This window comes from Epinephelus lanceolatus, chromosome 24, assembly GCF_041903045.1.
Source record: "Epinephelus lanceolatus isolate andai-2023 chromosome 24, ASM4190304v1, whole genome shotgun sequence".
In the NCBI taxonomy this organism is placed as follows: Eukaryota; Metazoa; Chordata; class Actinopteri; order Perciformes; family Serranidae; genus Epinephelus; species Epinephelus lanceolatus.
This window is the reverse complement of record NC_135757.1, coordinates 23625933-23639263: the sequence shown is the minus strand read 5'-3', so window position 1 is coordinate 23639263 and position 13331 is coordinate 23625933. Positions and strand designations below refer to the sequence as shown.

At 40.3% G+C, this 13331-nt stretch overlaps 1 protein-coding gene across 4 annotated transcripts in view; it reads left to right on the top strand.

The window, feature by feature from the left end:
* The window catches only part of LOC117249740 (FERM, ARHGEF and pleckstrin domain-containing protein 1-like), an 86604-nt gene that overhangs the window by 38568 nt on the left and 34705 nt on the right, over window positions 1-13331 (top strand). For all 4 annotated transcript variants that reach the window (XM_033615433.2, XM_033615435.2, XM_033615434.2 and 1 more), the window contains exons 3-5: window positions 9168-9272; window positions 12934-12976; window positions 13174-13252. In XM_033615433.2, coding sequence (XP_033471324.2) covers window positions 9168-9272; window positions 12934-12976; window positions 13174-13252 — 227 coding nt within the window. The remainder of the gene's footprint in view (window positions 1-9167; window positions 9273-12933; window positions 12977-13173; window positions 13253-13331) is intronic.

Here is a 13331-nt window from a genome sequence, read left to right as displayed (position 1 = left end):
TTCGTTTCCCAGGTGGTGCAACACCCAGCCTATTCTTATTCTCCTATTTTATTAGAAACAAAACCTAAATATATCATGCTTGACCTCGGCTGGGTGACCATTTCCTCCTCTGGAGCTGTTGCCAAGACGAGAGCAGATCACGAGAACAGGCTGTTCCATTTAAAGTGCCACTTTAATTTAGTAAGCAGCGTCTGCTTGGATTTGCTGGTACATTAAAGTGTTTCTGAGAAGTTTACAGCTTGAACAAACAAACCATAACTACATCACATATTATCTGGGATTTAGTTTGAAACTTTGTAAACAGGTGATCATACAGTATGTAAAGCAAGGAAAAGCACAGTTTGTGCAGCCTGTGTGTTATGAATAAAGATAGCTTTACCCTGAGGTGAAGCTGAAGAGAGCACAGGAGAGCAGCTTTATCTGCCTCTTACACTTTCAGATGGTCCGCGATAGTAATCACTGGAAATAAGTGTGACATTTTAATGCTAAAAATGTCTACTAGAAGAAAGGTTTTATTAAACAGTTTGTAAACACTGCTATTTCACTTAAATAAACTTATCTCAGACTGCATTTTGTCACTTTCCTCCGTATTCTCTGAACTATACATTGCTGTAATTTGTCATCTCTTCTGCTCTCTGCATCATTGTGCTACCTTGGGCAAATCCACCCATCCTGAACGTTAATAGACATTGTTATAAGTGCTAGATTTGCAGGAATCAATATGTGCAATACAATCCCACACTGAAATTCAGGCTCTGTCGCCTTGCTTGCAGTGTCACAATATATTATATATATACAGTACAGGCCAAAAGTTTGGACACACCTTCTCATTCAATGCGTTTTCTTTATTTTCATGACTATTTACATTGTAGATTCTCACTGAAGGCATCAAAACTATGAATGAACACATGTGGAGTTATGTACTTAACAAAAAAAGGTGAAATAACTGAAAACATGTTTTATATTCTAGTTTCTTCAAAATAGCCACCCTTTGCTCTGATTACTGCTTTGCACACTCTTGGCATTCTCTCCATGAGCTTCAAGAGGTAGTCACCTGAAATGGTTTCCACTTCACAGGTGTGCCTTATCAGGGTTAATTAGTGGAATTTCTTGCTTTATCAATGGGGTTGGGACCATCAGTTGTGTTGTGCAGAAGTCAGGTTAATACACAGCCGACAGCCCTATTGGACAACTGTTAAAATTCATATTATGGCAAGAACCAATCAGCTAACTAAAGAAAAACCAGTGGCCATCATTACTTTAAGAAATGAAGGTCAGTCAGTCCGGAAAATTGCAAAAACTTTAAATGTGTCCCCAAGTGGAGTCGCAAAAACCATCAAGCGCTACAACCAAACTGGCACACATGAGGACCGACCCAGGAAAGGAAGACCAAGAGTCACCTCTGCTTCTGAGGATAAGTTCATCCGAGTCACCAGCCTCAGAAATGGCAAGTTAACAGCAGCTCAGATCAGAGACCAGATGAATGCCACACAGAGTTCTAGCAGCAGACCCATCTCTAGAACAACTGTTAAGAGGAGACTGCGCCAATCAGGCCTTCATGGTCAAATAGCTGCTAGGAAACCACTGCTAAGGAGAGGCAACAAGCAGAAGAGATTTGTTTGGGCCAAGAAACACAAGGAATGGACATTAGACCAGTGGAAATCTGTGCTTTGGTCTGATGAGTCCAAATTTGAGATCTTTGGTTCCAACCGCCGTGTCTTTGTGAGACGCAGAAAAGGTGAACGGATGGATTCCACATGCCTGGTTCCCACTGTGAAGCATGGAGGAGGAGGTGTGATGGTGTGGGGGTGTTTTGCTGGTGACACTGTTGGGGATTTATTCAAAATTGAAGGCACACTGAACCAGCATGGCTACCACAGCATCCTGCAGCGACACGCCATCCCATCCGGTTTGCGTTTAGTTGGACGATCATTTATTTTTCAACAGGACAATGACCCCAAACACACCTCCAGGCTGTGTAAGGGCTATTTGACCAAGAAGGAGAGTGATGGAGTGCTGCGGCAGATGACCTGGCCTCCACAGTCACCGGACCTGAACCCAATCGAGATGGTTTGGGGTGAGCTGGACCGCAGAGTGAAGGCAAAGGGGCCAACAAGTGCTAAACACCTCTGGGAACTCCTTCAAGACTGTTGGAAAACCATTTCAGGTGACTACCTCTTGAAGCTCATGGAGAGAATGCCAAGAGTGTGCAAAGCAATAATCAGAGCAAAGGGTGGCTATTTTGAAGAAACTAGAATATAAAACATGTTTTCAGTTATTTCACCTTTTTTTGTTAAGTACATAACTCCACATGTGTTCATTCATAATTTTGATGCCTTCAGTGAGAATCTACAATGTAAATAGTCATGAAAATAAAGAAAACGCATTGAATGAGAAGGTGTGTCCAAACTTTTGGCCTGTACTGTATATATATATATATATATATATATATATATATATATATATATATATATATATATATATATATATAGATATATATCTATATATATATCTATATATATATATATATATATCATAACTTCTGTATCATGATACAAATTGTATCGTCAGATTCTCGCCAAAACACAACCCTATTTAGAAAATGCTAGAAGTGCCATAAAACTGTAAAAAGAAGAGGAGTTCCGACACATTTTTCTCATGAAAGAGATTAATGACTTCCTCTCCACAGCCGGAGAATCCTTGACCTTTTGTCTTGACCATTTAAGACTCGATCATCGCGTGTTATAAAGGGGACTTACTCTGCTGGCGAGGGGGATTAGGGACTGAGCGGTCGGATCAGAAACGTACAGGTATTATCTCAGATAACAGGAAACTACCTGCAGTAGTGAAAGGTAATGTTTACTCAGTATTTTGGGTCCTCTTCTGACTGACCAAAGTGGTGAGTAGTGAGTAACATGGCCACAAACAGGATGAGGGAGTCCTTGGTGTTTTGTTTCACATCATCCCACTTCTCTTTCACTTCCTCTCCCTTCACTTAAAGGGCCAGTGAGTAATATTTGGCATGGTTTATTGTCAATCTGAATCTGAATCTGAATATTCTACCCATTAATATGTTTATATAAGTGTATAATCGCTATAAAATAAAATTCGTTTGGTTTTCGTAGCCTTATAATTATGCTTTTACATATATATATATATATAGTAAGGGCCTTGCTTTAGAGAGGTCGCCATCTTGCGCCGCCATGTATGTACGGCAGACTGAGCGGACAATCCAGCCAGCCAGAGAACGCGTTTCGCGTGTATAAATGAACCAACAAAGACAGCGGAAGGAAGGAAGAAGGAGGAGGAAACAGCAGAGAGTGTTAGTAGTTCGTAGATAGAGAGTAGTGAAAAGTTTTTTTAGTTATAAAGTTTGCAAATGGACCACACTTACCACGCAACAGGAGAGAATGAACCCGAACCGTCATCTGCGAGGAAAAGAAGACGCAACTTCACTCCTTGTGATGCACTCTCTGCGGCGCTTTTCCTCCTGATGATATATCTCCCCAACGATGGTAGCAGTAGCACCGAATTCCATTCTGTGCATTCAGCCTCTCTTCTCACCCGCTCAGCATCAAACACATGGAGTTCCTCATCTGTAAGCTCCGGCTCAAACAGGTATGGCTCTGGGTCTGTGTCCGCTACAAGAAACTCTTCAAAATTGCGTTCAAAGTCGTCCATTGCAGCTACTATAATCCGGAGATATTACTAGGCTAAATAAACAGCTGAGCTCTGTTTACAGGCTACGCTGTCAGTCAATGTGCGGGCTGGAGATTGGCAGAGCAGAGAGGGGAGGGGGGTCCCCACTCGGAATGGTAAACGAGTATGTGTATAAAGTTATGGAGTGTGTGTGTTACGCCAGAAGAGTCAGAGTTTGGGACGGAGTGGAGTGTTACCGGAGTTTCTGGAGTGCTCAAATAAACGGGCCTTTTTCCCGAACGCTCCTCTGGTCTCCTGCTCGTGAGGGATTCATTACAATATCGTAACATGGCTTAGATTTCTATATAAACATTCACCTTGACACTAGATGGACCTACTCCTGAAAAACTCGTGGGCAAGGCTTTTTGTCCCTACGAGGCCACCGTCATTTACCCGATGGGAGGGGTGAGCGAGTGAGCCCTGCAATCTAGAATTTGACCACTGATGTCACTGTTTTCAACCCATTTTACACACTGGCCCTTTAAAGCAGTGAAAGTGAAATGTTGCAAATTTGGTGACCTTAAATGTGGTTTAGATTTTACAAACCGACTTATATAATCTCCGAGATAATCAGGCTTCAAAAGTTTGATTCTCTGCACTCTCTTTACAGACAGTTTAGAATTTTGACGCTGCTGTCTTTCATTACTGTGTTGACCAGATTCAGTGAACCTGGCCAGTTACTGTATATTGTTTTAAGAGGTTTGCTTCAGTGCCCAAAAAGAGCTGAATCCATTTGTTTGGGATCCTGCTTTCGTCACTTTGCAGCACTTCTGCTCTCACCTTTTCATTACAGCTTCTTTTCTCACAGTTGAGGTTGAATTTAGGTGTTTGTCCTGCCAGCTTGTTGTCGTGACAGAAAAATTCCAACCAGACTCATGAAATAAGGCTTCAGGTTTGCCTCAGACTCGATGCTGTCAGACTCGTGACACATCATGTGTTCGTGACATCGGTGTTATTCTTACTGGTTCTGATATTTAAAGATTTCAGCACCATTCCCTCAGTGACATTCCCCTCTGCATTCCAATGTCTTATATTACATGAATGTGATATGGGATATCTCCCTGATGCATGCACACAGGCTCACTGTAGTTATTGGAGAAGGGTTTGCTGATATTAAAGGAAATAGCTTTTGCCCAAAACATATTTGGAAGTCTCCCTTAGTCTAATTAGGTTCACCTTGTTTGATGTGACCCAAAGCACCCAGGTTTCCACATGTTTTCAGTTTCTTCTTCTTGGCTGCCACAAGTTTGAAATGTGTTTGTGGTCCCGTCCCTGTCGCTATGTAGGCAACTATTAAGAAGGGTGAGAACTGTCCGACGAAAATGATGTCTCCAAATGAAAACTCTGTCAGCAATTGTTTTATCTAATAAAATAAAGTTTTCAGTCAGTTCATCTCACTTCAGCCATTTTTTGCAGCAGCAAAATGTATCTAGGGGACTGAAAAAACAATTTTTCCCAAACCCTTTGCTGCTCAACTTTGCTTGCTAACTTCAGGGTGAACCCCCTTCACTTTATCAGAAGGTGGCAAGCAAATGGCCTAAACCATGCACAAATACTCTCTGCTCTGGTTGCCGCAGCCTCACTGTCACGTGTTGCCATCACATGAACGCTCTGTTTCTCGACACTACACTTGCTACGCACACAATCTGGCACAGAAATGACGTGCTGGAATCTGCATTGCAATTTGGTCCTAGTACCGCTCATATAGGAGCCACTGCCATATTGGCACTGGGTTTCGGTACTCAACCCTTGTATCAGTGCACCATCTGGGTATTTGTAGTGTACTACATTTTGCTACACTCCATAGTGTGAACACAATCATGCACTCATGCACTCTGTTAGTACAGAAGTATCCGATTTGAGACGCAGCCTAAATCTTGAACATCATACTCGACTATCTTCCTCTAATTGGGTCACATAATGACGCTCTTGTGTCACATCCAAACCCAACATTGTGTTGCAGAAAACTGGGCGCTGTATTGTTGAAGATGGATGTATTACTGGAGTTTCATGCAAGACAGAAAGAACAGTTTAAACATGAAAACAATGCAAATGAGAGACAAAGAAGTTTACACAAATAAACGCTGAAGAACGAGCTCTTGAATTCTCTTCCAACCTGTTCTCCCACTACCTCTCCTCTTCTCCCCTCTTAACCTCCTTTAAACCAAGATTACCGCCACCCAGACCTGGATCCTGTCCAAACTCCAGGGATCCTTGAGCTTTGTGACCGTGACATCTGTCAAGTCAAACACCTCCCCACCCCCGTGTCTCCATCATAACATGTAATGCACACAGGAAGTCATTCAGCCAGTTTGTATCTTCGCTATCTGACAGCAGAAAAACTGACATGTTGTGATTGACTACTATTGTTGTTTCCAGAGGTCTGGGTAGCGTGAGTGTGTGTGAGCACAGTGTGTGGGTGTGTCCGCACAGACAGACTGACTGCACAGAAACAGATGGACATGCACACACACAGTAGCCAGATGGTGACAGACTTGGCTCACGCCTTGGCCTTCACCGCTCTGATTCCTCTCCTGCTCATTTTTCTTCTCTGCTTTCTTTACTCTCTTTGGGCTTTTCCTTTCCAATGATGGTGTAGTTCACAAGAACACTTGCTTTATGGATTTTTTTTTTTCATGTTGTGAGTACTTTAAATCATCAAGACTAATCGTGCTATCTGTCCACTGTTACAGTTTCCATTAATGAAATCAAAAGAGGAGAGATGAGCAAATTTATTTTGAAAAAATGTATAATTTTTGTATCTACTATAAATCAGCCTGTCAGATGAAGGAATGCCTGCCTTCATACTTGACTAGAGCATCATCAGCCTCCCTGAATGTATAATTGTACACTGTAACTCTTCAGGGTGGTGCCATTTAGCTCCATCGACCTCAGAGAAAATTATTCTGGGCTAATTTTGGGGTTGGGTTTCACGTGTCTATTTTGGAAATGCTGCAGAGGAGGTTGTTTGATGCTTATAATGCTCCTGCTGCCCTTTTAACATTTAATCAATAGGGCTGACTGGTAGTGACTCAGTTTTCAGTGGTGGTGACATTTCGACATGTCAAAATGTCATTCTGACATGTTGAAATGTTAATTTAAGATATCTGTAGAACAATTTTCATGTGTCTTGCCACATTGTCACACGTAGAAGGTACATTTTGACTTTTCAAAACTGATTTACAGATATCTTTAATTTAATTTTAGATAACAGTAATTCATTTTCCCTGGTAAGAGCTACAGTTACAGATATCTATTGTTGAATATCCACATGTTGACAAAGGATTGTGACTAGTGAAAATGGGATTTTCCATTTCAGATATCAACAACTGTATTTCTGATATGTCTGACTTATCAGCATACCATTTTGGATATGTGGGAATTGAATTATTAAAGTACAACAAAGCCATTGGTTTTAAATTGGCATATTTATTTTGAATATATACATATGTCATTGAAGATAACTACAATGATATTTTGACTTGTGGAAATTTCTTTTTGTATATCTAAAATTTAATTTTGACTAGTTATAAAGAGAATTATAGATTTCTCAAATATAATTGGTACTAGTGAGAATATATTTTCCACTAGATTGAATTGCATTTTTGATATCTGAAATGCAATTCTTACTAGTTACAGTTTTAAGCAGACATATCAATAATTTCATTTTGACTTTTGACTTTTTTGACATTTCCACTGGTAAGAAACCAATTAATGATATCAAGAATTAACATTTTGCTTGTCACAATTAAATTTTTGATGTCTGTAATTGAATTTGAGTAGAAGTCAATGGTAAAAGTTGACAAGTTGTAATTACAGATATCTATGATTGACATTTCCACCAGTAAGAAATAAGTTGTTGATTTTAAGAATTGAAATTTTAAGTTGGGAGAATTAAATTTTTGATGTCTATAATTGAGTTTGAGTAGAAGTCAATGGTAAAAGTGGACTAGTTGTAACTCAGTTCCAGCTATCTGCAGTACATTTCCACGAATAGGAAACTGATTTTTTGAAATCAAGAATTAACATTTTAACTAGTGAGAAGTGAATTTTTGATATCTGTAATTGAGTCTGAATAGAAGTCAATGGTAAAAGTTTACTTGTTTTTTTTTTGTTTTGTTTTGTTTTTTACAGATATCTAATATTTATATTTCCACTTTTAAGAAATGAGTTGTTGATGTTGATCTGTTTTTATATTTTGGTATTTATCATTCTATTTATGTGGTATTGTAATTTTCACAGTGTTCTTGTAAAGCACTTTGGTGACTTCTGTCTTTTTAAATGTGCTATAGAAATAAATGTGACCTTGACCTTGAACTTGATGTCAAGAATTAGCATTTAGAATTAGAATTTAATTTGTGAGAATTCAATTTTTGATATGTATTAAGTTTGTAAGTCTCTATTAAGTCTGAGTGGAAGTCAATGATAAAAGTTGACTCTTCGTAATTACAGATATCTACAGTGGACATTTCCACTTGCAAGAAACCAATTGTTGATATCAAGAATAAACATTTTAACTAGTGAGTAATACATTTTTCATGTTTGGGATTGAGTTTGAATAGAAGTCAATGTTAAAAGTTAATTAATTGTAACAGTCATAGATATCTACAATAATCATTTCTACTAGTAATGAACTAATTGTTGATATCAAGAAATAACATTTTGACTAGTGAGAAGTTAATTGTAGATCATTAATTTTAATTGCTGCTAAGTAAAATTACATCATAGATATGTTGGCTTGGAATTCTGATTAGTCAAAAAGTGACTGTTGATATCTACAGTTGAGATTACTGATCTGATTAAATGTTAGAAGCGCTTGCCATACTGCTGCTGAATGAGTCCAGTTGATACAACAGTAAAGTGTATATCTCAGACACCATATTCCACCATCCTCCTGTTCTTGGGTCACATGATTTAGCTCCTGTGTCTGCTCCAAACATTGTTTTGCAGAAAACTCGACCCTGTATTGTTGAAGTTGCTAACGTAGCAATACTTACTCTGCATTGCCAGCAGCAGGTATAGCTGCATCATTAGAACCTTTCCTGGGGCGTTGAGGTTGTTTCTGAACACTCCCAGCTGGGCCTCAGCCTGCAGCTATTCATTAGTCCCGAACCTGAATCCAAGACCTCACGTAAGGGTCAAAGGTCACTAGCTTGTTAAGCGAAGAAAGGCTTGTTAGAGGCCTACGAGTCAGGAGTTTTCTCCCTGACCTTCCTCGCCTGCTTCTTTGTGAAATTAAATGAAAATAACATACAACTTTGAGGAAAGGTAGATGACACACATGAAGACTTATTAGGTTAAATAAATAATCTTCTCAATTCCATTGTCAGCACTACCGTGATGAGATGCTGTGTGACATTCTGTGGCCTCTCTGCATTACTTCCCTCCTCTCACCTCTCCTGCCCTCCAGTTTCCTCCTTTATCTTTAATCTAATTTGAGTTTTTCCACCTCTGTTCTTCTCTTGCAGCAACGTTCCCCCGGCAAAGTGCTGTTTGACCTGGTTTGTGCCCATCTCAATCTGGTAGAGGGAGACTACTTTGGATTGGAGTACCAGGACCAGCGCAAGATGACGGTGAGAAACACCTACATGGTCTGTTTTGCTACTTGGGCAGATATGAAACGGGAGGTTTGGAGTTCTCAAACACTTAATTTTCTGCATTCTGGTGATTTTTTCATGCACCAATTTGTGCCCCATCTGCATTGATTTAGGCTTGAATTATGTCCAAGTAAAAGTCCTCTGCTACTTTCATGGTTTTAATGGGGGAAACAAAAGCACATGTTCTAAATATTGAGGGGGGCGTGTCCCCTGTGCCCCCCCCCCTGAAATCTTCAGAAACAAATCCTGCATGGGGTGATGTGTGAATGGGAGCAGGGGCCAATATTCAGGGAAATCTGTTCCACCAATTTGCCACCTCAAGACCTAGTAGCAATTCAGGGAAAATGCCTCTGTTTCAAGAAAATGCTGGTACAGCCGTGTTGTGAGTGATAGGATCATTTCAAGGACAAGGGGCCCCTGTTGCTCAGAGGTAGAGAGGGACTTCCACTAATTGGAAAATTGGTGGTTCTAGCTCCACCAGTCCACATGTCGAAGTATCCTTGGGCAGATACTGAACCCTAAATTGCTCCCGATGGCTGTTCAAATGGTGTGTGAGAGCGAATGGATACTGGAGAGGAGGCGGCAACATGTGCCTCGGCCACCAGTGTGTGAATGGGTGAATGTGACATGTAGTGTAAAAGGCGGTCCATTCACCATTTACCATCAAGGCTCTCGAAAGACGCTTTCACGTGGATCAAGCAAACCAATCACAAGACTCCACCGGTGACACATTTGAATTCGGAAGTTGTTTATGGTTTTTGCCTCGTTTCCATATAGAACTATCTACGTATGCGAGTCAACTGGAAGTCCATTCATTCCTTTGAGAAATTCCGTGATCTCCTATCACATCTCGGATCAGACTTCAGTCTGGAATTTGCCTCTAGTACGTTGAAAAGAATTGAAATTTTTGTGATTTCGGAAAGACTGTATGCACTGTGCCACAGGAAGTTAGCATAAAAACGAATTAGCAAACAGATCAATGGATGTGGTACCATGTGAAAGAGGCTTGAAACAAATGATTTTCACAGAAGTACAATAAATGTGTAATATATTTTTGCTTTTTACTCTTTTTAGTGCAGTAATTCTTAGCTACGGAGACCAATTTTCCTGCTGTATGTTTTTTTTTTTTTTACAATAAACAATAGTTTCTTTGTTACCTTTGCCTGCAGCTGTAACCTAAAGGGAAACTTTTAACAGAATCTTTCTCTTGTTTGTCTCCTGGTTTAAAGTCACATGACTCGTGCAGATCTACTTTAACATCTAAAATGTTTTTACAGTATTTTCATAGGATTTTTCTTAAAACTCTCCAACTTGCTCGAAGCAAGGTTGCTCTCTTTCCCACATGTTAACTTTAGTTTTAATCACATGGCTCCACATTCTGTTGTCATGGAAACTTCCTGTTTTAGCTATCTTCCTTTCATCTACGTCTATATGGTGTTAACCTGGAGTCACTTGTTCCACCTATATCACGACGGAGCAGCTGGTTGTAATAATTTGCACACTTGCTGTCTGTTCCACTGGTGTTTGCAGATGCTATCGTCTTTTCTGCTGTTCTGGCTGATGGTAAAATCTGCATTAGTGCATGAAAAGACTGCTCATAAAGGAGATGTTAGCTGGAGGACAACAGTCAGACACATTCATCTCACAAAATGCACAAGCCTCGGGCTTAAAAAACAGTTGTTTTGAAGCGGATCGATGGAACAAATGATGTAATGCTGAAGAAATAATGGCAATGTTGTCAGCACACATTCACAGGAAGATAGAGACACACAGAAATGCATGAAGCTAAACATCAATTCGATATCGGGGTATCTTGTGTATGTTAGCTAGTGCGACTTGTATCGGTGTAAAATATAATAGGCATTAATTACGCAAATGTGGAGCAAACAGTTTCCAACAATGAATTACTGCTCATTTTTGAATACGCTGTATTTAAATGGAAAAAGGAAAATCCTATATACCCTTATTACATAGGTCTTTCAAGGAAACTTCAGAGGAAATTACCAGAAAATTACCCTTTAACCTGAATTGTACTGTTGGAAGGTTTCTATCATGTAGAGATTTTGACACCAACCAAAATAAACCAAAACAAAGGATTTTAGTATCTGAACCAGTTGGCACTTATGTACCATTTTGAGTGTAAATTAACAAGGGTACCCCCAGAAAATTTTCATAGGGTGCCTACTGTTGTGTCCGACCTATAAGTGTCATTTCTGTTTGTCATTGATGCTGCTCTGTTCTGTTGCCAAGGGGCGGCTTTGCTGCTGCTCTCCCTGCCTTACTGTATGTTCAAACCAACAGTGACCAGAGCTTCCAAAATGGCGGAAGTCATTCATTTTCAATGAGAGTCTGGGCACTTGGGTGACCTGGTCGTCAGCCACGCGTCTTGGGCAACCAAAGCGACCGGAGCAGTCCGGAGGGGAGTTAAAACTGGTTTACCTTTATGGTAATGAGCTCTGATGCGGTTCGGCGGCAACCAATTGGAATGCTGACATGCTTCAATGAATTGGGTCCCAGAGAACAAGCCTCAGTCCTTTATAATGTGTCGCTGTTTGGTTACAGAGACCAAAATAAAAAGAATGAGGCTTGGAACTGTGTCACGGAGGTAGTTGGTTGGTCTGGTGAGTTTTAAAGCGAGTAATGTTAGTAATAGAGGAGAGAATTGCAGACTAATGTAGCGACGTAGCATGCAAGTCTTCCTTGCTTAGTTTGAATGGGATGACATACGTTTTCTGTTTTCATTGACCAAACATAGATTTCTGTTGGCCAACTATGAGCTTTGTGACTGGACAACAGCAAGCAGCAACTTCGCTGCTTTCAAGCCAGTAGTCCACTTTGCGGCTCCTTTAAATTGACAAGCACGATCGAACGTTCAATGCTTCAAGTGATGAGTGACTAGAGCGACCAAAGCTGCTACAAATATTTTTGTCAGTCGTGCTTCTTGGGCATCCGCGAGAGACTTTGCCTCTTTGGAAGCTTCTGGTTTAAACGTACAGTTAGGCTTTCCTCATTTGCACGTGGAAGAGCAGAGAGGTGTGCTCTCTCCGCCTTAGGCTTTATGCGTAGGCCTAGGAAAGGCAGAGAGACCCCAGAACAGAGCCCCACCAAAAAAATAAATGATTTATAATACTGCAAATGGAAATGAAGTTTTCTTTGATAAAAGTGGTCCTGACTGAACTAATATTAACATTTTCAATCAGTCAATCAATTTTATTTATAAAGCCCAATATCACAAATCACAATTTGCCTCACAGGGCTTTACAGCATACGACATCCCTCTGTCCTTATGACCCTCACAGCTGATAAGGAAAAACTCCCCAAAACAACCCCTTTAACGGGGGAAAAAAACGATAGAGTTATACCCTGACAGTTGTCATTTCCATGGCTCGCTGATCCTGTTTTTGATTTCATCAAACAAAATTGAAAGCTCATTTCAGTCGATTTTCCATTTAGAGTCAAAAGCATGACACCCCACAGTCTTTTGCTATTTTATTTCTTCGATGATGTCTTGTTGTCATGTCCCGCTGATACGCCAGCATTCTGTCTATAACAGAAGGACCACAGTCATTTTAACTGCAGAATTTTAGGAAAAAAGTCCTCAGTTAAGTAAAGTAAAGTTGTGCTCTGTCCTCTGCAGGTGTGGCTCGACCTGCTGAAGCCGACACTGAAACAGATCAGGCGTAAGTATCTCAACATTACTGGTTTAAAAACAGATACTTCTATTTTAGAAATGAACATGAAGTCTTAAATGTCAGCGTCTGTTAGCGAGAACAGCTAGTCATGCCCACTGAATGACAGTCATTTTGTGAACGTTACACGCACATGAACTGAAATCTTCTAAATCACACTGATGTCTTCCTCCTTCTGCCTCCCTCAGGGCCTAAAAACACCATCCTTCGCTTCGTGGTGAAGTTCTTCCCTCCTGACCACACACAGCTCTTGGAGGAGCTGACTCGGTAAGTCTTCACCCAGAAACCACACCTATCTGAGGAGGAACTTCTCAGATTAAAAGACACGTTGTTTTGATTTGGGTTT